The 25,867-nt window shown below is 46.6% G+C and overlaps 2 protein-coding genes across 3 annotated transcripts in view; one reads left to right on the top strand and one right to left on the bottom strand.

The window, feature by feature from the left end:
• C18H18orf32 (chromosome 18 C18orf32 homolog) overlaps nucleotides 1-569 on the bottom strand; it is an 88,225-nt gene extending 87,656 nt beyond the window's left edge. Inside the window, exon 1 of the mRNA XM_050767782.1 lies at nucleotides 566-569. The gene's annotated coding sequence lies outside the window, so the exon portion shown is untranslated. The remainder of the gene's footprint in view (nucleotides 1-565) is intronic.
• LIPG (lipase G, endothelial type) overlaps nucleotides 1-25,330 on the top strand; it is a 29,437-nt gene extending 4,107 nt beyond the window's left edge. For both annotated transcript variants that reach the window (XM_050767760.1, XM_050767759.1), the window contains exons 2-10: nucleotides 282-463; nucleotides 2,416-2,595; nucleotides 3,582-3,693; nucleotides 9,529-9,750; nucleotides 13,558-13,800; nucleotides 14,535-14,655; nucleotides 15,632-15,850; nucleotides 18,837-18,941; nucleotides 22,626-25,330. In XM_050767760.1, coding sequence (XP_050623717.1) covers nucleotides 425-463; nucleotides 2,416-2,595; nucleotides 3,582-3,693; nucleotides 9,529-9,750; nucleotides 13,558-13,800; nucleotides 14,535-14,655; nucleotides 15,632-15,850; nucleotides 18,837-18,941; nucleotides 22,626-22,647 — 1,263 coding nt within the window. In that variant the 5' untranslated portion in view covers nucleotides 282-424 and the 3' untranslated portion in view covers nucleotides 22,648-25,330. The remainder of the gene's footprint in view (nucleotides 1-281; nucleotides 464-2,415; nucleotides 2,596-3,581; nucleotides 3,694-9,528; nucleotides 9,751-13,557; nucleotides 13,801-14,534; nucleotides 14,656-15,631; nucleotides 15,851-18,836; nucleotides 18,942-22,625) is intronic.
• Nucleotides 25,331-25,867: the final 537 nt, after the last annotated feature.

The raw sequence follows: 25,867 nt of genomic DNA, 5'->3' as shown, positions 1-25,867 counted from the left end.
ATAGGAAAGAAGAGGGAAAAGCCAGAGAGAGATCTATTTATTTCAGAGTGACAGTAATTAATACTAGTGACTAATTAATATTCTTTAAGTATAAATGAGATGTCCTTTTTTGTAAAATCTTCACAGTTTTTCTGGGAGGTGAAAAGGGAACATTCAGCAGATGTAAAAAGTGAAACCCAGATGGCTTAAGCAATTTGCTCACGATTGAACTAGAATCAGACTCCAGGTCTCTCACTCCCCAAGTCTGCTAGATGCACCTATGCTCTGTTCTGTCTCCCCAGATGAGCTCCACAAACCCAAAGCTATACAGACTGAGGTCAAACCCTCTGTGAGGTTTAACCTCCGCACCTCCAAGGACCCAGAGCATGAAGGATGCTACCTCTCCCTCGGTCACAGCCAGCCCTTAGAAGACTGCGGTTTCAACATGACAGCTAAAACCTTTTTCATCATTCACGGATGGACGGTGAGCCCGGGGAGGGAGCTCTGTGGCTTTATACAAGATTTGATTCCCTTTGTTTTGGTCAATTAGAAAGAATTCTGGTGTTTCCAGATTCCAAACCCTCTTCCCCCCTTTCCTTGTGGGCTGCTTGTATTTCAGACAGCTGTGAAGAATGTAACGGGCATTCACTAAGGGGCAATCTGGACTCCAGCAGGGTGGTATTAATGCTGGCATACAACGGGCTTTCAGAAAGTGGCTCTCCTGAGGGCAGCAGCCCAGCTCCACTGGCTCTTAAGGACCCCTCTAATTACACTTAATTACGCTGGTCAACCACTGCCTGGAGGGGGCTGTCCTGCCGTGAGAGCTGAGCTTGACTAAAGCAACTTGACTGGCTCCGAGAACCTATGAGTAGCCAGCTGGCCTGGATTGCCGGCTGCCCTTGGCATGATGCCCTCCTGTTTGCATAGAGATAGCCCCGTTTAAAGGCACTGGGGCTCTTTATGTGCTCTAGCTGAGCAATTCACATTGAAAAGCTCATGACAAACTTCAACAAAAAAGGGCTTTAGTGCTCAGCTTCAGAAGCTTTTGACCAGCCAGGGATTTATTCATTCATATAATGACAGTCTGTAGGGAAATGGCACTATGAAGTGAGCAGATTTCTGCCTGGGCTAATTGGAAGGGGACAGTCCTCCTCTTAATGGTGAGAAATTCGTATCTGTTACATGCTTTTGGGGTCTTTAAGTCTGTCATCCGCGGTTGAGGTCGGGGTAGGAGAGGGCAGGTGTCTGCCTACCTAGTTGAATGAAGAGATGATTAAGAGCCTGTCTAACCGTGCTCATCACAAACCTACAATCAGAATCATATGTTTGAATCTTTTTAAGGCACCCTGTCAAAATGCAAATACAAGCTGCCTGCGACTTACAAATGGGTTGCATTCCAGAAAGTTCTTTTGTAATCTGTTTGGAACTTGGAACAGCAGTTTCCCATAGAAGCAAGATTGTAAATGGTGTTTGGGTTCCCAGGCTAGGCACAGAAAATCTATTTATTTGATAATGTGCTTGTGGATAGGTTTACAACTGGACCTAGTCGCCATTTATAACTTTGTTTCTGTGGGAAAATATGTTCTGAGTTGTAATTTGGGATTCCGGGGACAGATTTTCCCTACTCTGGGGTCAGGAAGGATGGCAGAGATGGGTTGTGGGAAGGGGTCATTTGTTAACTCTACATTCACCTAGGAGACAGCATCTCCCTGCATCTCTAAGAGAGAAGCTAATTCTCCAGGACAACCCTCCCCACTGCCTTTGAAGGACGGACCAGGCCACTTGCCTGCCTGTAACAGGGACTCAGACCAGCCTCATGCCAGTATCACCCTTAACACATATCTCACAGTGGCCCCAACAGACAGTGGGGCAACAGCATAGGACATTAGCTAGGAAAGTTTTGATGGGAAATACTGGGGATGTGAAGAGCAATGGAAGACAAATACCTGCATAGTGATTCTGCCTGTGCTGGTCCTGCTCATGTGCAAATGTCTGGTCCCTGAGGCAATGTGCAGGCTCTAAAATTGTCTGGGGGCACTGGGCATGGTGGCTCATGCCTGTAATCCCAGCACTCAGGAAGGCCTAGGTGGGAGCTTCGCTTGAGCCCAGGAGTTCAAGACCAGCCTGGGCAACATAGTGAGACCCTGTTGCTGCAAAAAATTTAAGAATTACCCAGGCATGGTGGCGTGTGCCTGTAGCCCCAGTTACTCTGGAGGCTGAGGTGGGGAGGAGGATGGCCTCAGCTTAGGAATTCGAGGCTATCTTGAGCTGAGATGGTTGTCAGTGCACTCCAGCCTGGGCAACAGTGAGACCCTGAGTCAAAAAAAAAAAAAAAAAAAAAAAAAAAGAAAAAAAAATCGGTTGGAGAGAGGGTCATATAGAACGGAATTTCTTCTGAAACCAAGAATAAAAAATAACTTCCACTTTTCTCTGCAGATGAGCGGTATCTTTGAAAACTGGCTGCACAAACTCGTGTCAGCCCTGCACACAAGAGAGAAAGATGCCAATGTAGTTGTGGTTGACTGGCTCCCCCTGGCCCACCAGCTTTACACGGATGCGGTCAATAACACCAGGGTTGTGGGACACAGCATTGCCAGGATGCTCGACTGGCTGCAGGTACTGGGGGATGACAGAGAGTCTCCTGTTGCCAGCAGGATCTCAAACCCCAATCTTCTTAAGAAATACAGGTCATGCATCTGTTGTCATGAACTTCTGGAGTCTGATAAAAATCTTTGAGATTATAAGTTTTATTGAATTAAGTATTGCTTGGAATACTTGAAAGCTGGGACTTTTCAAGAGCCTTTTAATTATTGATAGATCTCTGGATTTTTCCTGATACTTTTGCGGAAAATTGGCCTTGTGGGTTGTCCCTTCCTGTCTTAGAAACAGATACCCTTAGGCTGGTTGGGGATGGCCAGGAACCAGGCCAAGCTTGTGATCTGAAATTCCTACAGAGCCTGCTCTCGTCTCTGAAGCATGGCTGTGTTGAGGGTGGGGAGGGGGTTATTTCAAAGATGCAGCCTAATATCTCTTTTTTTAATCTCGGTTCACTGCAACCTCCACTTCCCGGGTTCAAGTGATTCTCCTGCCTCAGCCTCCCGAGTAGCTGGGACTACAAGCGCCCGCCACCACGCCCGGCTAATTTTTTGTATTTTTAGTAGAGACGGGATTTCACTGTGTTAGCCAGGATGGTCTCGATCTCCTGACCTCATGATCCGACCTGCCTAGCTTCCCAAAGTGATGGGATTACAGGCATGAGTCACTGCGTCCCGCCTCTTCACCACCACGGTCCCCTCTCTTAGATACTGCTGGAAAGAACAGGAAACATGTAGGGAACAGCCACATACGCAGCCTCCAGTCATACGCTCCACCCTGCCCCCGTGCTTGGCATTTTCAGTGCCACCGTGTCCTTTTGGCCTCCCCTAAACTGACTGTGACCCACACATGGGGCATCACCAGCAAAGCCAGTGGGGCCCTGGGGAGTCTCTGTGCCCACAGCCCCTGCATCTCCTCCTACACCGTGATTGAGTTGTTGAATTGCTGGTGACTCTGGATCTCCCGACCCTGCTCTTCTGCTCACATACTTTGGTGACTTTCTGCAGGAGAAAGATGATTTTTCTCTCGGGAATGTCCACTTGATCGGCTACAGCCTTGGAGCACATGTGGCTGGGTATGCTGGCAACTTCGTGAAAGGAACGGTGGGCCGAATCACAGGTGAGCTCCGCTTCCATCACCAGTAGCCGGTGATTGCCGGGCTCCCTCAGCTACACTGAGCCAGAATGCTCCCAAATGAGGCAGCGGAGTGAATCATAGAGAGTTAGCTTTAGAAGGAACCTGGAATGCATCTAATTCAGAACCTCCCAAATGTTCTTTTTAGTCACAAGAACCTTTTTTTTTTCAGATTGAACTCGCACAGGTTCCCAACATATGAGACATGGAGAGAGAAGGGGGTGCTGTGGGTGGTGGGGTGGGTATATGGCGGGTTGTGTTAGCCTTGCCAGTGTGGGCTTTCCCCTTCGCTGGAGGCACCTCAGAGTCTCAGAGCACCAGGGAACACTGTTTGAAAACCATGGGTCTGGTCCAACAGGTGAGGAAACAGATACAGAGAGGTGAGGCAACTTGCCCAGGGGCAAACAGCTAATAACTCAAGAGCAGAAGCTGGATGGAGTCCTGGCCCCAAAGCTTTTGGGTGTTCACTTCAGGTCTCCACCCAAAGACTCAGGGGAAAAGAATGAATAGTAGATTTTAGTTTGAATTCTGCCTCTGATTTCTATCTTGTCTTGCAATAGCCTCTTTCCCATGTTAAGGTAGCATGTTTATGAATGATAGCTACCAATTTAGAACAGGTGGTTCAACTTTGTAATAAAAGGAAACTTTCTGATATTGGTCCCCAGGGGGTCAATAGAAAATTGAATTTTCCATGTTGAAAACTGCATCTTAGTGAGCTTTTAACATGAGAGTTTGGATTAAATCATTGAATGATTGTGAAAAGTGTCAAAGGTTTTCTTTCTCATTGATGGGCCCCTCAGGTATATACGCAGAGCTTCCCCTATGCTACAGTTTGTTGCCCTGAACTTCTATCGTCCTTCCAGCATCATTTTATTTATATTTACCCCTAACTTCCCCCTTACTCCCAAGACTCTAAGGTTGATCACCTAGAAGGAAAGATCTGAACAATTCCTTGTCCTGCAGCATTTTCATTTTAAAACAAAACTCAGGTTGGGTGTGGTGGCTCACACCTGTAATCCCAGCACTTTGGGAGGCCGAGGTGGGCGGATCACTTGAGGTCAGCAGTTTGAGACTAGCCTGGCCAACATGGTGAAACCCTGTCTCTACTAAAAATATAAAAATTAGCCAGGTGTGGTGGCGGGTGCCTGTAATCCCAGCTACTTGGGAGGCTTAGGCAGGAGAATCGCTTGAACCCAGGAGGTGGAGGTTGCAGTGAGCCGAGATTGTGCCACTGCACTCCAGCCTGGGTGACAGAGAAAGACTCTGTCTCAAAAAAACAAAACAAAACTCAGGTAGAAGAGAGTCCTTAGCTAAATAACGATTTGGTAAAGGTAGAATTTCAGATTTCAGTGACAAGCTGATAAGGTAGAATTTTAAAAAGAATATTTGTGAAGTTTTCCTGGCTCTCCTGAATCCTGTCCCTGGTCTTGAGTCTAGTATGTGCGTGCACACACATGAACATGCATGCACGCAAATGCCTGTTGATCCAATGATTTGATTCATCCCAGCTTGAGAGCTTTATTTTTGATTTCCAAGACTGCGGGGCTTGAGCTGCCCAAAGTGGGCTATGCTTGTGTGACCACCCATGACTGCCTATTAACAACCCCTTGCTGGTGCAAAGCAGTTTGACCTAAAGCTACTTGGGTTCCATTGTCTGAGCGCCTTTTCCTAGCCCCTGAATGAGAGGTGTGATGTTTCAGATCCAGGCGGCTGAGTAAATTTCAGCAGACACCAGAGTCAGACCCAGGATGTCAGTAACAATGACAAACTACAGATCTTGCCTTTCTCTATTTCTAAATCTGAAATGAGATAGGGCTAGGGACGGAACTTTCCAGTTCTTTCCCCCGGCCTGTTTGAGTGTCATCTGCTGGGGTGAGGGCTTTTCTTCTGAGGATGGCAGGGGAGCCAGGCAGAATGCTAACTAGTGCTCTGGGACGTTTGCATGGAGCATGATGCCCACATGCCCTGAGCATAGCCCCTTCCCTCTGGCCTTTTTCTGTAGAGCAGGGGCCTGGCCTCTGTCCAGTTGCCAAGCAGCACCCCTGACACATGCTATTGTGTATGTCTATTGGGGGAGGCTATGTCCTCTTCTCTCCTCTTGGTAGACTTCTCATGGACCTGTGGACCAGGTGATCACAACTGGTAAGAGGACAGATTGAGGCTCGCATAGGGTCCTGCGTCCAGTGATGCCACTATGCCAAGGCCACTAGGCAGTCCTTAACCTGGGCCTTGCAAGGGAATATCTGAACCCCAATCTTGCTTGGACCAGAGGGTGTGGATGGGGGTTTGCTAGAGTTTTACTTTCTTAGGCTTCTGAGAGAAGCCTGTGATATACTAGGAAAGAGGTCATATATTTATAATTGAACCTGTGCCTTGTTTGCTATAATCAGGTAAGCAAGCAGATGAATTTATTCAAGAAATGCATCCATGTGTGCAGGCTAGATGCTAGCTAATGTTAAATACCTCATGTGTGGCTGGGCGCGATGGCTCACGCCTGTAACCCCAGCACTTTGGGAGGCCGAGTTGGGTGAATCACCTGAGGTCTGGAGTTCAAGACCAGCCTGGCCAATATGATGAAACCTCGTCTCTACTAAAAGTACAAAAATTAGCTGGGTGTAGTGGTGGGCGCCTGTAATCCCAGCTACTCAGGAGGCCGAAGCAGGAGAATCGCTTGAACCCAGGAGGAGGAGGTTGCAGTGGGCCGAGATCGCACCATTGCATTCCAGGCTGGGTGACAAGAGTGAGACTCCATCTCAAAAAAATAAAAAATAAAAAGCAAAAATAAAAACAAACAAACAAACAAAACCTCATGTATGACAGCTGCTTTGTGCTATCTCTGAGCCACATAGCAACTCTGAACATTCTACAGAGGGTGAAACTAGGACTCAGTGAGTAAAGGGCCCAATATCCTGGGCCCTATAAGTAGCAGAACTGGGACTCCAACCCATGTTGTCAGATTCCGGATCCCATGCACCTCACTGCTGTGCCATGCTGCCTTTCTTCTGCAGACAGAGGTAAAGTGGCCAGGCATGGTGGTGCATGCCTATAATCCTAGCTACTTGGGAGGCTGAGGTGGGAGGATCACCTGAGCCCAGGAGGTGGAGGTTGCAGTGAACTGAGTTTGGGCCACTGCACTCCAGCCTGGGCAACAGAGTGAGACCCTGTCTTAAAAAAAAAAAAAGTAGCTGTTGAACTACAGCAGGCCCTGCCCTGCCAGGCCAGAATGCACAGCCCTGGAAGTTTTGCATGCATGCATGTGTGCTCCATTTGCTGGACAAAGCAACTTTGAGGAATCTATGACTGAATGGAAGAAGCAGGAGCTCTCTATCTCCCCTTTAGTTAAGGAGGCAGTTCTCCTGGTCATTCATTCCTAGTTAAAAAAGTTAAATATGCCACTGCGCCCCTGAATCTGTGGGCCATAGATATGTGTCAAGGACAGTCAGAGCAGGGCAGGCAGGCTCTGGCTGGGGAGGTGAAGGCCCAGCCTTGCTGCCAGCCAGCCTGTGAAACCCTGTCAGCTGCCCGCATTCCTCCAGTACAGCCTGGTTTCCATGGCACTGACCGTCTGGTGGGGACCTTTGTTCACACCGAGTAAAGAGCCTCTCTCTTGTATTGATTGCAAAGCAGAATGTTGCTCTCTCTTTCTCTTTCCTCCAGGGGACACGGGAGAGGCTGCTGTGTCAGTACTGTGGTCCTTGCGGCCTCTGAAATGGGTAGTCGTTGGTTATAGTGGGAGGACGCTGCTTTTGTGCCATCTTTCTTTTGGGTCCTGGGCTAGGGATGAACCCTCAAGCAGCCTGGGCTCCTTTTCTGCCTTGGTCACACATAAAGTTATCTAAACTTGGCCGGACGCGGTGGCTCACACCTGTAATCCCAGCTACTCAGGAGGCTGAGGCAGGAGAATTGCTTGAACCCATGAGGTGGAGGCTGCAGCAAGCCAAGATCACGCCCCTGCACTCTAGCCTGGGTGACAGAGCAAGATTCCGTCAAAAAAAAAAAAAAAAAAAAAAAAAAAAAAAGTTATTTAAATTTGTGGAAACTATTTAATGTTTCAGCCTCTACCAGTTCTCATATGAGTAATGAGCTCTGCAAGTTGACCATCCACTCTAGACAGTAGCTCTGCCTCTTGTTTATCCTGAAGCTGCCATCTCAAGTCTCCTGATAGGCTCCCTGGTTCTAATGTGCTGGGGTCTGGTGAACATGGTTGTTACCCATGTCCTCCTTTCAGGACTCTCATTGGTCACATGCCCTCCCAGCCTTGGTGTTTTGAGGTCAGGGTTTCTCAGCCTAGGCAATATTGACATTTGGGGCCAGGTAAGGTTTTGGTGCGGGGGGTGTGTGTGTGTGTGTGTTGGGGGTGGATTGACTTGTGTACCGTAGAATGTTTATCTGTATTCCTGGCCTGGCCTGCTAGATGCTAGCAACTCTCTCCATCAGAATGGGGGCAACAAAAAGGTCTCCAGGCATTGCCAGATGTCCCCTGGGGGGCAAAGCCACTTGTAGTGGTGAACCTGTTCAGTGGCCCTTCCTTTCTGGCACATTTCATCTCTTAACTTTCTCCAGGTCCTTCCTATGTGTCTGTGGGGCAAAGATGCGTTCTGGTTGGGTTAAATGTGGTTCCCATAATCACTTGGGCTTGGTAATAGTAGCTAATACTGATGGGAACTCAGTCTTTTAAGATCTCACATGGACTGTATGAATTAAGGTATAAATTCAGGTTCTATTTTATAAATGATAGTGAAACACAGGGAAGTTTTTTAATATTTTGCCCACAGCATACCTACTTTTAGGATCATCTGGGGAATGAATATCTATTTCTAGGAGCCATAATTCGTAACTACCCACTAGAATCTCTAGGAGTTCAGGGACTTGTGAATCTGCATTTTATACTTTGCAAGTTCTTTTTTGGAACGGTTTTACGTTAATGCAGTTTTCAAATCAAAAGATGGTGAAAAATCTCTCTTACTGCTCTGCTATCTGTCCATTTCCCTTACCCACCCTCTCCCCCAACGCACATGCATACGGGTAACTAGTTGCCTGTGTGACCTTCCAGAATTTTTTGTAGCTGTATGGTAGAATTTAAATTTAACAAGCTCCCAGTTTCAAATATGAACGAGTGCTCTCAACAGTGCCGCTTGCCTGCTCAACACAAAACGTTTGGAGGCAGAAAGAAAGATTTTCTCATTGTGGCTGCAAAATAGAGGAATTCTGGAGGCCTGATGTATGGATTCTCAGTGTGTTGGGTGTCCTCTTCTCTCTCACCATTCCACCCCGGGCCTGACTCATAACTAAAGGAAGGGGAAGAATAAGTTCAGATACAAATAGCTCAGTTTAGGGAGACTGGATTCTCCTTCCAGAAGGATGTAGGCAGCTTTGTTATTCTGTAAAAATTCTGCTAAAATTAAGGACGTGAAAGGTGCTCAGTGGCAGAATGAATGGGACAAATGGCTTAGTTTTAGGCAGTCTGAGTTCTTTCTAGAACTGCTTCAGTTTTAACAGGAGCAGTTCCTTGGAGCTGTGTGGCAGCGTGAACCTTATAGCTAGTTTATGGGGTTTGGTTGAGGTGTCGGGATACATGAAGGCTTCAGAAGAAAGTATAAATTCCATAACAATAGGATTTAATTTCCGCAATGATGTCTTGGGGTCACTTGCATATGGAAATGGGTTTCTTACTTTCTTCCGTGCTTTCCACATCTTGATTCTCCCAGCTAGATTCAGAAGGCATCTTCTTCATTCTGCACACCCAGGCTTAACTTGTAATCAGGACTCACTGACTTTGTGTACCTGACAGAGCTGTTTTGGGGCCTTGTTCTGCTGCAGGTTTGGATCCTGCCGGGCCCATGTTTGAAGGGGCTGACATCCACAAGAGGCTCTCTCCTGACGATGCAGATTTTGTGGATGTCCTCCACACCTACACGCGTTCCTTTGGCTTGAGCATTGGTATTCAGATGCCTGTGGGCCACATTGACATCTACCCCAATGGGGGTGACTTCCAGCCAGGCTGTGGACTCAACGATGTCTTGGGATCAATGGCATATGGAAGTAAGTTCCCTGTTTTCTGCTTTGTGTTTGACTCAGTTTATCCCATCTCCTTCTAAATCAGCCAAGCCTTTAGCGCTGCAGGCACTACGTGTTCACTATTCTCATCTCCTGCCACAGAGGCCTCCAACACTGTGTTTAATGTTTCTCGTTGTCCTCCAAGACTAACCGACCCAGTGGTTCCTGCTCTACTTTCCCATGCTTTAAGGTCACAGTTATTATTGATTAATTTCTTTTCTTTTTTTTCTTTCTTGTTTTTGAGAGGGAGTTTTGCTCTTTTTGCCCAGGCTAGAGTGCAATGGTACAGTCCTCGGCTCACTGCAACCTCCACCTCCCTGGTTCAAGTGATTCTCCTGCCTCAGCCTCCCAAGTAGCTGAGACTATAGGCGCACGCCACCACACCTGGCTAATTTTGTATTTTTAGTAGAGATGGGTTTTCACCACGTTGGCCAGGCTGGTTTTAAACTCTTGACCTCAGGTGATCCACCTGCCTCAGCCTCCCTAAGTGTTGAGATTACAGCATGAGCCACCGTGCCTGGCTGATTAATTTCTTTTTATGACAAAAAAGAATACACACGTTTGTTGAAAAAGAAATCAAGCATTATAGACTTGCATAAAGCAAAAGTGCACTCCCACTCCCACCCCTACTTCCACTCTTCAGATGTAGCCAGTATAAATGCTTTTGTGTGTATCCTTTTGTCTTTTTTCTTTGCAAATTAGTTGCATGCATATTTTCCTCCAAATCACATTATTCTGCAACTTTATTTTAATTTTAATTTTTTTCAACTTTCTTTTTTTCCTGTAATAATATGTTATAGATATTCTTTTTCTTTTTTTAAAGACAGAATCTTGCTTTTTTTTTTTTTTTTGAGACTGAGTTTTGCTCTTGTTGCCTAGGCTGGAGTTCAGTAGCGTGATCTCAGGTCACTACAACTTCTGCCTCCCAGATTCAGGCAATTCTCCTGTCTCAGCCCCAGTAGCTGGGATCATAGGCACCCACCACCATGCCCGGCTAATTTTCTGTATTTTTAGTAGAGACGGAGTTTCACCATGTTAGCTAGGCTGGTCTCGAACTCCTGACCTCAGGTGATCCACCTGCCTCGGCCTCCCAAAGTGCTGGGATTACAGGTGTGAGCCACTGCACCCAGCCAGAATCTTGCTATGTTACCCAAGCTAGAGTGCAGTGGCTATTCACAGCTTACTACAGCCTTGAACTCCTGGGCTCAAGCTATCCCCCTGCCTCAGCCTCCCAAATAGCTGAGACTACAGACATGTGCCATTGCATCATGCTATTATGGACATTCTTAAATATCAGAGCACACAGATTTACTAACAATATTTTTACAGGCTGTATAATATTCCATAGCATGGATACACTCTATTTGAATTTTTGGTAACATTTTAAAGAAGAAAACCATTTCACTTAAGTTTTTTCCATTCACTTAACATTTTTCTTCTTCTTCTCCTTCTTCCTCACTATGTTTCCCCGGCTGGAAACAAGCAATCCTCCTGCCTTAGCCTGAGATTATGGGCGCAAGCCACCACACCTGGCTCCAAAATTTATCTTCTGAATGCTTGAGCCTGTTCTCAGCAGATTTGGGCTGAACTGAATTTGCTAAAACTGAGGTGTAGGGCAGTGACCAATTTTGGGGGGTTTCTTATCCTTTTACTGCCTTGGCTGCTGACAGCATTTCCTGTCTTGACCCCCAGGCAGCTCCTTCCACTCTGATGCTCTGCCCTCCACATGTCCTGCTCTGTTGCTCAGTCTTCCCCTGTCCTAGTTTAATCCAAGTAGCTCTGCAGGGTTTGGAGGTCCATGCAAGGGGAGTTTACTCCCTCCTCAGAATATAGGATGATGGCTTTTTTTTCTTTTCTTTTCTTTCTTTCTTTCTTTTTTTTTTTTTTTTTTTTGAGATGGAGTTTCGCTCTTGTTGCCCAGGCTGGAGTGCAATGGTGCAGTCTCTGCTCACTGCAACCTCCACTTCCCAGGTTCAAGTGATTCTCTGCCTCAGCCTCCCAAGTAACTGGGACTACAGGTGCCCACCACCATGCCCGGTTAATTTTTTGTATTTTTTTTTTTTAAGACGTACTTTTGCTCTTGTTGCCCAGTCTGGAGTGCAATGGCATGACCTCGCTCATTGCAACCTCCGCCTCCCAGGTTCAAGTGATTCTCCTGCCTCAGCATCCTGAGTAGCTGGGATTATAGGCACGCACCACCACACCCAGCTAATTTTTTGTATTTTTAGTAGAGATGGGGTTTCTCCATGTTGGTCAGGCTGGTCTTGAACTCCTGACCTCAGATGATCCGCCTGCCTCGGCTTCCCAAAGTGCTGGGATTACAGGCGTGAGCAACTGTGCCCGGCCCCAATTTTTTGTATTTTTAGTAGAGATGGGGGTTTCTCCATTTTGGCCAGGCTGGTCTCGAACTCCTGTCCTCAGGTGATCCACCCGCCTTGGCCTCCCTCACAATTACAGGCGTGAGCCACCACGCCCAGCTAGATGATAGCATTTCTTAAGGCTGCTGGTGCCATTGAGGCAGGGTTGGGGGTGGCTTTGCCAAATTTTTTGTAAGATTCCAGAAATTATTTGGGCCAGAAAATCCAAATTGTATGCCTAACTTTGTAACCAACTGTCTGTAAGACCCTGAGCAGATTACCTCACCCCTATGGACCTTTGGGTCATAATCTTTAATTGAAGCCATTGGACTAGAATGGAGTTGGTAAATATCTTCTTAAAGCATCAGCTAGTAAATGTTTTAGGCTTTGCGGGCCGTATTGCCTCTGTTCCAACTCTGTTGATGTAGCATGAAAGTAGCCACAATAATACATAAACAAATGAGAGTAACTATTCCAATAAAACTTTATTTACAAAAACAGGTAGCCAGCAGGCATGGTGTGGTGCACCTGTAGTCCCACCTATTTGTGGGACTGAGGCAGGACGACTGCTTGGGCCCAGGTGAGGATCACTTGAGCCCAGGAGTTTGAGGCCAGCCCAGGCCACATAATGAGGCACTGTCTATAAAACAAAAACAAAACAAAGCAAAAAAAAAAAAAAAAAAGAAAAAAGAGGTAGCCAGCCTGCAAGTCATATTTTGCTGAGCCCCGCATGAGATGTTTAGGATCTCATCCATTTGCCGCATTCTGTGGCTGTATAGCCCTATTGGGAGGTAGTGACTCCTGCTGCACAGCTGGTCTGCATCACTCTACTTAGCACTTATTATATGGGCTTTCTTGCTCTTTATTGCTTTGTGTGTATTCGTGCTGTCTTCCCACCAAGAGAGTGAACAGTTAGGCAGCAGGAATGGCCTTAAATTCTTCTACATCTTAATGGGAGCCTAGCACCTTCCTGGACATTAATTAAGCATTACACAGGCCGGGTGCAAGGGCTCACATCTGTAATCCCGGCACTTTAGGAGGCGAAGGTGGGAAGATTGCTTGAGTCCAGGAGTTCAAGACCAGCCTGGGCAATGTGGTGAAACCCCATATCTACAAAAACTACAAAAATTAGCCAGGTGTGGTGGTCATGTGCCTGTAGTCCCAGATACTGGGGAGGCTGAGGTGAGAGGATCACCTGAACCTCAGAGGTTGAGGCTGCTGTGAGTGGTGAGTCATGATTATCCCACTGTACTCTAGCCTGGGCAACAGAGTGAGACCCTGCCTCAAAACAAACAAACAAGCAAAAGAATTACATGAAAATACTAACAGCGACAATGAACAGCTATCACTGATGAGGATTACAGTATTTATTGTTTGAGTGTCCAGTCATCGAGAAAAGCTCATCCTGCATGCTTTCTGTCTCTCCCACCCCTAGCAATCACAGAGGTGGTAAAATGTGAGCATGAGCGGGCCGTCCACCTCTTTGTTGACTCTCTGGTGAATCAAGACAAGCCAAGCTTTGCCTTCCAGTGCACTGACTCCAATCGCTTCAAGAAGGGGATCTGTCTGAGCTGCCGCAAGAACCGTTGTAATAGCATTGGCTACAATGCCAAGAAAATGAGGAACAAGAGGAACAGCAAAATGTATCTAAAAACCCGGGCAGGCATGCCTTTCAGAGGTAACCTTCAGTCCCTGAAGCATCCCTGAGGAAGGCCCTTATACCTCCTTCTTAATACCATGCTGCAGAGCAAGGCACGTCCTAGCCCAGGAGAAGTGGCCAGCACAATTCAATCAAATCATTGCAAATCAGATTACACTGTGCATGTCCTAGGAAAGGGAATCTTTACAAAATAAACAGTGGGGACCCCTTTTGTGATGTGGCTATCAGTCCATGATCACAATATCAGTATCTTAAATTTTTATCTTGCATTTAACTTTCTTTTTTTTTTTTTTTTGCATTTAACTTTCAAAGCTGTTTCATATTTGTTTTCTCATTTGATCATCACAAGAAACATAAGGCAGATGAACAGTGAACCAAAATGACATGTTACATTTTTATAATGCACTGCAAAATCACAAGGTTTTCTGGGTACTGTGGGTATTATTTTACTGTGAGGAGGTTGAGGCTCAGAGAGGTTAATACCTTGGTCCTTAATCCAGGGGCATGTAGTTAGAAAGTAGCTAAATGAAAATCCTCAAAAGAGCTAACCCCCAAGCACAGGGCTCCTTCTTCTAGACTGCAGTGGCCTCTTATGGCATTGGACAGAACAAGAGCAGATGGGGGCTGCAGGTTGGGCTCAACCAAAAGAACACCAGCCCTAAAATCTCTGTGCTGGGTGACTCAGTTTGGGTCGGGGTGTCCTGTGATGACAAGCAAGGGTTACAAGCATCTTTGTTCTGCTGTCTCTGCAGTTTACCATTATCAGATGAAAATCCATGTCTTCAGTTACAAGAACATGGGAGAAATTGAGCCCACCTTTTATGTTACCCTTTATGGCACTAATGCAGATTCCCAGACTCTGCCACTGGAAATGTAAGTCATCAGTTTCCCTTGCTGGGTTTGGGATAGAGAACAGATTGGTTTGAGAATGAGAGTGCACAAGGGAGCATGTGAACAAGTGCAGCATGCAGGAGAGTGGAGTCCGACTGCTTGGGGAGGAGCCAGGTGGTCTGGCTGGCCTCTGCAGTCCTCCTGCTGCACCTTCTCTACCAAGCTCTGACTCAGCGTTTCAGGGAGGAAAGTTCCTGGGATGAATCAGCATCATGAGAAGCTGCTAGATCAGCGGCTGGATCAGCCGGGCAGAAACTGCTGTTTCATTCCAGGCAATGCCTGATGAGGCTTCAGGCAATCTGGAATTTCATAAACGTCATCCCTGGACCTTTCCTAATGATGTGGCTATGGGAGGGGTGCATAGCGATCTGTATATATTTGTTGAGTATCCACCAGGGACAAAGCGTCATGCCAAGTAATGGGATTGTGATGAAACATCATCAAAGTAGCTCACTTTTCAGGGCTCAGGGTCTAGCTGGGAGACCAGGTTTGTACATGCACATGCATACTTACACACAGATGGGGCAAGGCAGACGAGGCCAAGCCAAATGAGAGGGACAGACAGGAAGCAGCTATGAGTTCGGGGGAGACAGATGCCTGTGGGCTGAGCGGAACAGCGCACTTGAGTGGGGATGTGACTTCTTTGTGTTTTCTTATTGTGTTCTTTCTTGGTTCTGTATTTTCAGGAAGTAGCATAAGTGGGGCGGAGGGGGTGCCCAGGAATGGTTTTGATAAGAAGCTGGAGTGCTGTGGGCAAAGTTAGTTCAGCCCATGTGGAGTACACCCGAGCTTCCATCTTGTTCCTGCCGGTGGGAGGTGGAAGGTTAGAGGTGGGGGAAGGACTCACACTGTCTCTCTCCTGTCTGTGTGGGGTTGTTACTGCCACTGTGTCACCCCACACAGTGTGGCAGTTTTCTAGCTGTCAGGGGAGTGAGATCAGCTTCTCTCCAACTTGTAGAGTGGAGCGGATCGAGCAGAATGCCACCAACACCTTCCTGGTCTACACCGAGGAGGACTTGGGAGACCTCTTGAAAATCCAGCTCACCTGGGAGGGGGCCTCTCAGTCTTGGTATAACCTGTGGAAGGAGCTTCGCAGCTACCTGTCTCAACCCCACAACCCCGGACGGGAGCTGAATATCAGGCGCATCCGGGTGAAGTCTGGGGAAACCCAGCGGAAGTAAGTGCCTCCTACTCCTTCTTCTGCCTGGTGTAGGTGGGGAACAGGAGGCCGTGCCTCTGCCATTTCCTTTCCTTTGCTGCATCCACCCTCAATCCTTCCCTCCAGCATGCAGGTAAAACCTCAAACACCTTTGCAAGGACAAGTGACTTCCAGATCAAGCCTTCTATCAACCATTACGCATCTCATGCCCTGAACATAGGCCCTCGGGGAGAGGGGTGGGCCAGTGGAGGCAGGAATTCAGCCCTGGCCCTGTTTGCCAGGCCTTGTGTCGGCCTGGAGGAGGGGTACTTCTCTTGGTCCGGGCTTTTTAGGAGTGCTGCCTTGTTGATCTGTTTACTGTGGGGTCCATGCAGACAAAAGGCTTTGCTTGCTTCTGACCAGAGCAGACTGGAGTATCACGTCCAGGGAGCCCCCATGGATGAGATCTGTGGGAGGAGCTGGTTTTCCCCAGCATCTGATTTTCAGAGCATCATTAACTCTCTCCTTCAGAGGTTCTAAGTCAAGGATGTGGGGCTGTGGTCCTAACTGCAAGTCACAGAGAATCCTCTGTGCCATGCTAGCTGGCAGTTTCCCATTTCTTTTAACCCCAAGCCTAGCATAAAAGATCCAGACCTTTCTATCAGCTCCTAACACCGTGCCTTGACTCCCTGAGCGGGCTTCTTTCTAAACAGAAGCCAGGGAAGCCTGCGAGATCTTTGTCAAGAAGGGAGAGTTTCTTTAACCAAGTCCTTCAGCTGACCTCTAGAGAGGTCACTGCCAGCCTTGGCATGGGACGAGGCAACTGCCTCCCTCTTTGTCCCTCCTCTGGCATTTTCTCCATTATAATTCCTGCCATGTCTGGTTTACATTCATCATCTGCGGCACAGCTTGGCAGCAGAGGGAAGTGAAGCGGAGGCTTGGAGCCCTCCGCTGAATGATTCTAGTCTAGAAACCTGTGAACTGGGGGTGGTCTAGACTGTGTATCTTTTTACTTCTCTTGGCCCTTGCAGGTGCAAACTATACCTATGGGTGTGAGAGCAGGAAGATGATCACTTATAAATAAAATATTTCAAATAAAATAAACACCTATTAAATCACCATTGAGACTTAAAAATATAAATAGTTTTCCATATGGGTTTAGATATAAGATTTTTAAAAGTAAAACATTATAGATACAGTTGAAGCCCCTGTGTCCTTCTCTGCTCTACCCTTCTTCTTTCAAACCAAATATAACTAATATTTCAATATTAACAAATGTTAGTGTGTTTCCTTCCATCATGTTTTTATACCATTAGTACTTTTTTTTTTCTTTTGAGACTGAGTCTTGCTCTGTTGTCCAGGCTGGAGTACAGTGGCACAATCTTGGCTCACTGCAAACTCCGCCTCCCGGATTCAAGTGATTCTCCTGCCTCAGCCTTCTGAGTAGCTGGGATTACAAGTGTGTGCCACCATGCCCAGCTAATTTTTGTATTTTTAGTAAAGATGGGGTTTCGCCATGTTGGCCAGGCTGGTTTCAAACTCCTGACCTCAGGTGATCTGCCTGCCTCGGCCTCCCAAAGTGCTGGGATTACAGGTGTGAGCCACCACGCCCGGCCCCCTTAGTGCTTCTGTTTGTATACATAAACAATGTATAGAATTGTCTTGGATGCTTCTGAATTTTACATGAGTGGACATAACATTTTACAATTTGATTTTTTCATTCTAATATTGTTTGTGAAGTTTATCCAAAACATAAAGATCTAATCTATTCTTGTTTAACTCTGTATGTAAATCACCATTGCACAAATAGTTTTGCCATTGTTCTGCTGAATAAGTTAAGTTGTTACTGATTTTTTGTAGTTACAAATGGTGCTGAGATGAACATCCTCTGCACTTGCCTTGTGCACATGTGTGTAAGGGCTGTTTTTCAGCATGTGTTCTAAAAAGTGGAATTGCTGGGTTGTAGTATATGCATTCTCCAGCCTGAACAGATATTATTAAATCTGTCTCCAAAGTGGTTGAACTAATTTTCCATCTTAACTATGGATGAAGAGTTCCCTTTTCTCTCCTTTTCATCCATGTCTGGTGGGACGTTCTTGTCATTTTGTTAGGTGTGAATGGGCCCCCTGCTGTTGTTTGAATTTGCATTTCCTGATTGTGCGTGAGATAGGTCATGTTTTTATATGTGTTTAAACATATAAGTCCTAAGGTCCTCAGGGCTTCCTGGGAAAGGTTCTTAAACTGTTATGAATGGGGCTTTTGTCCTGCCTCAGCTCCAGGGTCAGGTGCCCCACACACTTAAGGATTACGTGGTCACGCTACTCACACGCCCCCGAGGCTGCGTGGGGCAGCCGTAAGTTACAGGGAAATGGTTATTAGGCCCTGATTCTTTCTTGTGAGTCTTGGTTGTCCATTTGCTGAGTCTTTGATTTTGACTTGCAGCTGAGTTGCAGTTGCTCTTGCCAATGGATATTTACAGAGCACTGGACTAGAGGTACTTTGAATCACTCCGTTCAAGTTTACGGTCTAGTGGAGGAGTCAACCACAGAAATCAGCAAGCAATTTCACATAGGGCATAAGGTTTTAAAATAAAACGTGGTTTTTTTTTTTTTTTTAACTCTATGTTGCAAGAAGTAGCAACACTAACAAAAGCAATATTTATATAAGGACATACTTTGTAACCAGTTGAAAGGCCAAGGGAGGGTTAGGTTAATGAGGGCTCAAGCAGTCAGGGAGGCTTCTGAGAGGCTATGGCCTTGACAGGCAGGTGGCCTTTTGGATAGACAGAGGGAAGCAGGTGGGAGAGGTCTGACTGAGGCTGCATGAGGCTGAATCATGGAAGCTTCAACGTGAGACACAGTTTAGAGTCCCTGCAGTAGCGATGGGGAATTCTGAAGGTTTTTGAGTCAGGGCATGGCATGAAAATTTCACCCCTGCCTCCTCACCCATCTGCCTTGAATCCAGAAAGCACAGCTGGATTCCCCCTAAAGTTCTGGCTACATCAATGGTTTCTTTTCCTTCCTAGACTGACATTTTGTGCAGAAGACCCTGAGAACACCAGCATATCCCCAGGCCGGGAGCTCTGGTTTCGCAAGTGTCGGGATGGCTGGAGGATGAAAAATGAAACCAGGTAAGCAGGACGTTTTCATGTGTTCCACCCAGGACATGTTGACGTGATGATCTCCTAGCATGTGCTGGGGATGGATCTGGGTGCTAGGGACATAGCATGAACAAAACAGATTAAAAATCTCTTCAAGAAGCTGGGCCAGGCATAGTGGCTCACTTTGGGAGGCCGAGGCAGGCAGATCACCTGAGGTCAGGAGTTTGAGACCAGCCTGGCTAACATGGTGAAACCCAGTCTCTACTACTACTACTACTACTACTACTACTACTACTACTACTACTACTAGTACTACTACTACTACTACTAAAAAGCTGGGCGTGGTGGTGCATGCCTGTAATCCCAGCTACTTGGGAGGCTGAGGCAGGAAAATCGCTTGAACCTGAGAGGCGGAGGCTGCAGTGAGCTGAGACCGCAATATTGCTCTCCAGCCTGGGCGACAAGAATGAATCTCTGTCTCGAAAAGAAAGAAAGGGCTGGCTGCAGTGGCTCACGCCTGTAATCCCAGCACTTTGGGAGGCCAAGGCAGGTGGATCACGAGATCAGGAGATCGAGACCATCCTGGCTAACACGGTGAAAACCTGTCTCTACTAAAAATATAAAAAATTAGCCGGGTGGGGTGGCGGACGCCTGTAGTTCCAGCTACTCGGGAGACTGAGGTAGGAGAATGGCGTGAACCCGGGAGGCAGAGCTTGCAGTGAGCTGAGATCGCGCCACTGCACTGCAGCCTGGGTGACAGAGTGAGACTCTGTCTCAGAAAAAAAAAAAAAAGAAAGAAAGAAGGAAAGAAGCTGACCTTCTGCAAGGAGATAAAGAAGCAAGTGAAATACTGTAGATATGATGTTGGAAGTGTTAATGTCTCTTCTGCATTTTGTCCTGCCTCAACCTGTAGGGGTTCATTGCACATGACCCTACTGGCATGAGATTGTCTCTGTAACTAAGTCCCTGGGTTGGTGCCCCTGCCTGCCATCTTTGAAGTATCTTTTTTTTTTCCCTTTGAGACAGGGTCTTACTCTGTTACCCAGGCTGGAGTGCAGTGTCATGATCCTGGCTCACTGCAGCCTTGACCTTCCCAGGCTTGGGTGATCCTTCCACCTTTGCCTCCTGAATAGCTGGGACCACAGGCACATGCCACCACACCGAGCTAATCTGTGCATTTTTTGCAGAAACAGGGCTTCACCATGTTGCCCAGTCTGGTCTTGAACTCCTTGGCTCAAGTGATCCGCCTGCCTCGGCCTCCCAGCGTGCTGGGATTACAGGCGTGAGCCACTGTGCCTGGCCCCTGCCATCTTTGATTGACATCTTCTCTGTAATAACCAGAGCTGTGGGAAGGTGCCTAAGGGCTCCTAGCTTCCTTTGGCCACTATGTCAGGGTTGGGAATGGGGTGGGAGACAAAGAGAAGCACAAAGCATATTCTCCTTTCTTAGGTTTTCTAGAACTCAGGTGAGTGTGGGCCTAATTCTCCCACACACTTTTTTTTTTTTTTTTTTTTTTTTTTTGAGACAAAGTCTAGCTCTATCGCCCAGGCTGGAGTGAAGTGGAGTGATCTTGGCTTACTACAGCCTCTGCCTCCTGGGTCCAAGCAATTCTCCTTCCTCATCCTCCCGAGTAGCTGGGATTACAGGTGCTTGCTACTATGCCTGGATAATTTTTGTATTTTTAGTCGAGACGGGTTTTCGCCATGTTGGCCAAGTTGGTCTCGAACTCTTGACCTCAAGTGATCTGCCCACCTTGACCTCCAAAAGTGCTGGCATTACAGGTTTGAGTCGCTGTGCCCGACCCCAATCCTCCGCCTTTTTGAGAAACAGAAATGCTCATGTATGTGGAGCTAAGTGAGACAAAGGGGTTGTCATGCTTCACTATCCCCTCGTCCCATGCTGCAATCCATGATTTCAGATGTGAGGAAGGCCCATCTCCTGGTGTGAGGCAGTGGGCTCATCCTGGGGAACCAGCCACGTGCCTTCTAAGCCGAAACACCTGCTGAGGAGGAAGGGGACTGTCTCCCCACACCATGCCTGTCCCCACCCCTTGCTCTAACCAGGGTACTAGATAATAATAGTGCTGTGGTACACCTAGCACTTAGCTTGGGCCCAGCCTGCACCCAGGGACTTACATAATGATGTTTATCATCAACCCCACTAGGCGCAGGGGTTGTTATCCCTGTGTACAGATGAGGAACCGGGGCTCAGGGAGATGCAGTTTCTCTCCCAAGGTCCCCAGCGCTGGCAGAGGGAGTTGAAGCAGGTCGGTCTACTCCAAAGCCTGCACTCTTGAGCACCGAGGCTCCATGTGCTCAGATGAATCACCTCGCCTCTGTCTGGGTATCAATTATCAGGCAGCTGTGCCCATGCTCCAGGGTCCCCTGTGATGAACCGTTTGCCACCCCCGAGGCTGGGCTGCATCCCAGCTGCTCTGTCTCCTGTTTAGGAGCTGAACATGACCACAAGCACCATCATCACAGGACTCGTGCCATCTAATTAAGGGACTCGGTCTAGTGTAGGCTCATATGATTTTCTACTATTATAACAATTGTAAATCTTTATGCATTTAAATGTATACATTTCAAAGTGTTTCCACATATATTAACTTCATTGATCCTCCAGACAACCATGTAGATTGGACACACCCAGAAAAGATGGCTAAGGAAGGCTATTCTTTTTTATTGAGACAGGGTCTTGCTCTGTCACCCAGGCTGGAGTATAGTGGCAGGATCACAGCTCATTGCAGCCTCGACCTCCCTGGGCTCAGATGATCCTCCTACCTCAGCCTCCTGAGTAGCTTGGATTACAGGAATGCGCCACCATGCCTGGCTAATTTTTGTATTTTTTGTAGAGATGAGGTTTCACCATGTTGCCCAGGCTGGTCTCTATCTCCTGGGCTCAAGTGATCTACCTGCCTCGACCTCCCAAAATGCTGGGTTTGCAGGCATGAGTCACTGTGCCAAGTCAGGATGGCTATTCTTCTGATAAAGGCTAAGATATTTATTCTTCTTTCCCACTTTGGAATTCATATACCTGAGAACTCTATGACTCACCCTCTCACTACTAATTTTAGAAAACAAGCTGTCCTTTCCATTTCCCTCAAAAACAATAGGAGCCCAAGTAATAAATGAACATTAGGAAGTCATAGCATCATATGTAACATGTTCAGCATCCTCCCTCCTGACATGGATGCTGTTCACATGTTCACTGATAAGGAGCCTGAAATTCAGTGAGGTTCAGTGGTTTGTTCACGTAACTGAGACTAGAATCCAGGTCTCCCAACTCTCAGTCTTGCCCCCTTCCTGCCAATACAGTGTCTCTCTTGTATTTCTAGATCAAGGCAAGGAGGATGCTTTGATGGTTCTCCCCACACTTGTGTGTCTGTGATTGTGTGTGTGTGTGTGTATGTGTGTGTTGTGAGTGGATATTGTGCTAAATATGTAAATGCGAGAACTGTGATGTACTCAACTCAGGGTCCAGAGAGTGCTGCAGCGTGGTGTTTCTCAAAGTGCATTTGTGGCTTCTCAGGTTAGGGAGAGAAGGCAGCACTCAGGACCTTGTCCATTTATTCTGAAAGGAATACAGGTAAAATAGTCCTATGGAGTGTCAGAAAGTTTGGCCTTGAGGTTGACAGAGCACACCCTGAATACAGGTTTGCATGTTTGCTGGTGCGTGAGCTAATGAATGCCACTCTCACATGGTTTCTTTCAGTCCCACTGTGGAGCTTCCCTGAGGGTGCCCTGGCAAGTCTTGCCAGCAAGGCTGGAAGACTGCCTGCTATCCAAGCACACGGAGGAGAGTTACTGCTGAGGACCCACCAATGGGAGGATTCTTCTCAGCCTTGACCCTGGAGCTCCGGGAACAGCTGGTCTCCTGTGATGGCCGGGATTCCTCGTGGGAGGGGACTGTACGCTGCTATAGCTCTTGCTGCCTCTCTTGAATAGCTCTAACTCCAAACCTCTGTCCACACCTCCAGACCACCAAGTCCAGATTTATGTGTAAGCAGCTGGGTGCCCGGGGCCTCCCGTGCACACTGGAGTGGTTTCTCAGTTGCTGGGTGAGCCTGTACTCTGCCTGACAAGGAATGCTGGCTCCGAAGAGGCCCTGTGTAGAAGGCTGTCAGCTGCTCAGCCTGCCTTGAGCCTTAGTGAGAAGTCCTTCCAATGGGAGCTGACTCTTGTCAGAATGGCAGGCCTGGTATCTTGTTCAGACCCTGACTGTTGGGGTTCTCATGGGTTGCACTGACCACACTGGTTACATCTTAGCCATTCCGTCCTGCTCCCCAGCTCGCTCTCTGAAGCACACATAATTGGCTTTCTTATTTTTCTGTTGTTCATTTTTTTTTTTTTTTTGGAGATGGAGTCTTGCTCTGTGGCCCAGGCTGGAGTGCAGTGGCGCAGTCTCAGCTCACTGCAACCTCCGCCTCCCGGGTTCACACCATTCTCCTGCCTCAGCCTCCCGAGTAGCTGGGAGTACAGGCACCCGCCACCATGCCCGGCTAATTTTTGGTAATTTTAGTAGAGACAGGGTTTCACCGTGTTAGCCAGGATGGTCTCGATCTCCTGACCTTGGGATCCACCCACCTCGGCCTCCCAAAGTGCTGGGATTCCAGGCATGAGCCACCGCGCCTGGCCTGTTGTTCATTTTTTAATTGAGCAAATGTTTATTGAACACTTAAAATTAGTTAGAATGTGGCAGTGGATATATTACTGAGCCTCTCCATTTGGAACCCAGTGGAGTTGGGATTTCTAGACCCTCTTTCTGTTTGAATGGTATATGTGTATATGCATGGGGAAAGGCACTTGGGGCCTGGGGGAGGCTATAGGATATAAACATCAGGGACCCTGAGGCTTTAAGTGGTTTCTATTTCTTCTTAGTTATTATGTGCCACCTCCCCTGTGAGTGACATGTTTGATCACTAGCAGAATAGCAAGCAGAGTATCATACATGCTGGGGCCAGAATGATGGCTGGTTGCCAGATGTAACTGCTTTGGAGCAAATCTCTTCTGTTTAGGGAGATAAAAGGTATGACATATGTAATACACATCTGTGTACACAGAAACCAGCACCTGCCAGACAGAGCTGGTTCTAAGATTTAATACAGTGCTTTTTTCCTCCTTGAAATATTTTGTTTTAATACCAGTGCCTTTTCTTGTTGAACTTCTTGAAAAACCCACTGATTCTAGATCTTGATTTGAATTAATACACACAATATCTGAGACACTTACACTTTTCAAAAGATTTGTGTGTGCATTACCTAATTAGAGTAGGGGGAGAAGGGCAGCTATTATTATCCCTATTTACAAAACCGAAGCTTAGTGAGGGTCAGCCACATGCCTAGACTTACATACCTAGTTAGTGGTGCAGCAGGGAGAGGACTCAGATTTCCTGGAGGCAAAGTCTGTCTCTGAAACTCCATGAAGATGTTTGCAGCCAATTCCCACCAATATGCCCCAGATGTGAGACACACAAGGACTTTTTTTTTTTTTTTATAGAGCCATCCATAAAATCCTAAGCCCTTTTATTAATGTATAACCAGGAGAACATCTGTGCCAAGGGGTTGGACTTTTTATGTCTGATGTTCGGGAGGAAGTGTGATACCAAGTTGGGGAGGAAGAATGATTTTCTTTGTACTTAGGTTTTCTAAGGACATTGTTTTAATCTGTATCGTGCCAAAGTTGTATCACTGTTAAACTTCTGAAGACATAACCAGTTGAGTCTTAATTCAAGATATGTTCTCAAGCCAATTATGTGCTTCTCTTGTTTCTGTGATTGCTTTCTAGCCAAAGTGAAGCTTGTATAGGTTGAGTATCCCTTATCCAAAATGCTTGGAACCAGAAGTGTTTCAAATTTTAGATTATTTTCCGATTTTGGAATATTTGCATATACCTAATGAGATATTTTGGGAATAAGACCCAAGTCTAAACACAAAATTCATTTATGTGTCATTTACACCTTATCCACGTAGCCTGAGGGTAATTTTATACAATATTTTAAAAAATCGTGTACATGAAGCACAGTTTGTGGTGAGTACTTATGTGAAGGGTTTTCCCACTTGTTTTCTTGTTGGTGCTCAAAAAGTTTTGGATTTTGGAGTATTTCGTGTTTTGGATTTTTGGATTAGGGATGCTCAACCCATATTATTGGCTGTACATCCTGGCCACTTCTGACTTCTGTTTTTACTCGTGGAAGCTTTGCGAATTGAATTCTCAGTGGGTTGTATATTTATACACCTGGCTTAAGCCTTAATTGTATATAATGATGCTTTTTAAAAAATGCTATTTAGAAGACTATTTATTTCTCAAGTGTATATAATGTATAAAAACAAATATATGGTTAGTTTTTACGTTAGGTTAACCAATTTCAAGATTAAAAGTTTTAAATAGTAAAATAATAAAAAATTATAAAGTTCTTAATGGTCTGGCAACTCAATTCTTGTTTTTTTTTTTTTTTTTTTTTTTTTTTTTTTTTTTGAGACAGAGCCTCTCTCTGTCACCCAGGGTGGAGTGCAGTAGCAATCTTAGCTCACTACAACCTCTGCCTCCTGAGCTCAGGTAATCCTCCCACCTCAGCCTCCTGTGTAGCTGGGATTACAGAGATGCGCCACCACGCCCAGCTAATTTTTGCATTTTTAGTAGAGATGGGGTTTTGCCATGTTGGCCAGGCTGGTCAGGCTGGGTTTGAACTCCTGGCCTCAAGTGATCCGCCTGCCTCAGCCTCTCAAAGTTCTGGGATTACAGGCGTGAGCCACCGTGCCTGGCCAGTTCTTAAAGTTTGAAAGAATTATAGCTGCCCCAACGTAGAGCTTGACAAAAAGTTACTCTAATATAAGGCATATTCTTTGACACTTATTGTTGGCAGAAGTGGACAGCAATTCACTAAAGAACCAGAACAAGAACATCATTTCACTAAAGACGAGAAGAAAAATTATTTCAATTGTAGCAGCTTGAAGG

This window comes from Macaca thibetana, chromosome 18 (assembly GCF_024542745.1).
Source record: "Macaca thibetana thibetana isolate TM-01 chromosome 18, ASM2454274v1, whole genome shotgun sequence".
Lineage (NCBI taxonomy): Eukaryota > Metazoa > Chordata > Mammalia > Primates > Cercopithecidae > Macaca > Macaca thibetana.
Note: the sequence above shows the minus strand (reverse complement) of the source record. Positions and strands in the feature narration are given on the sequence as shown.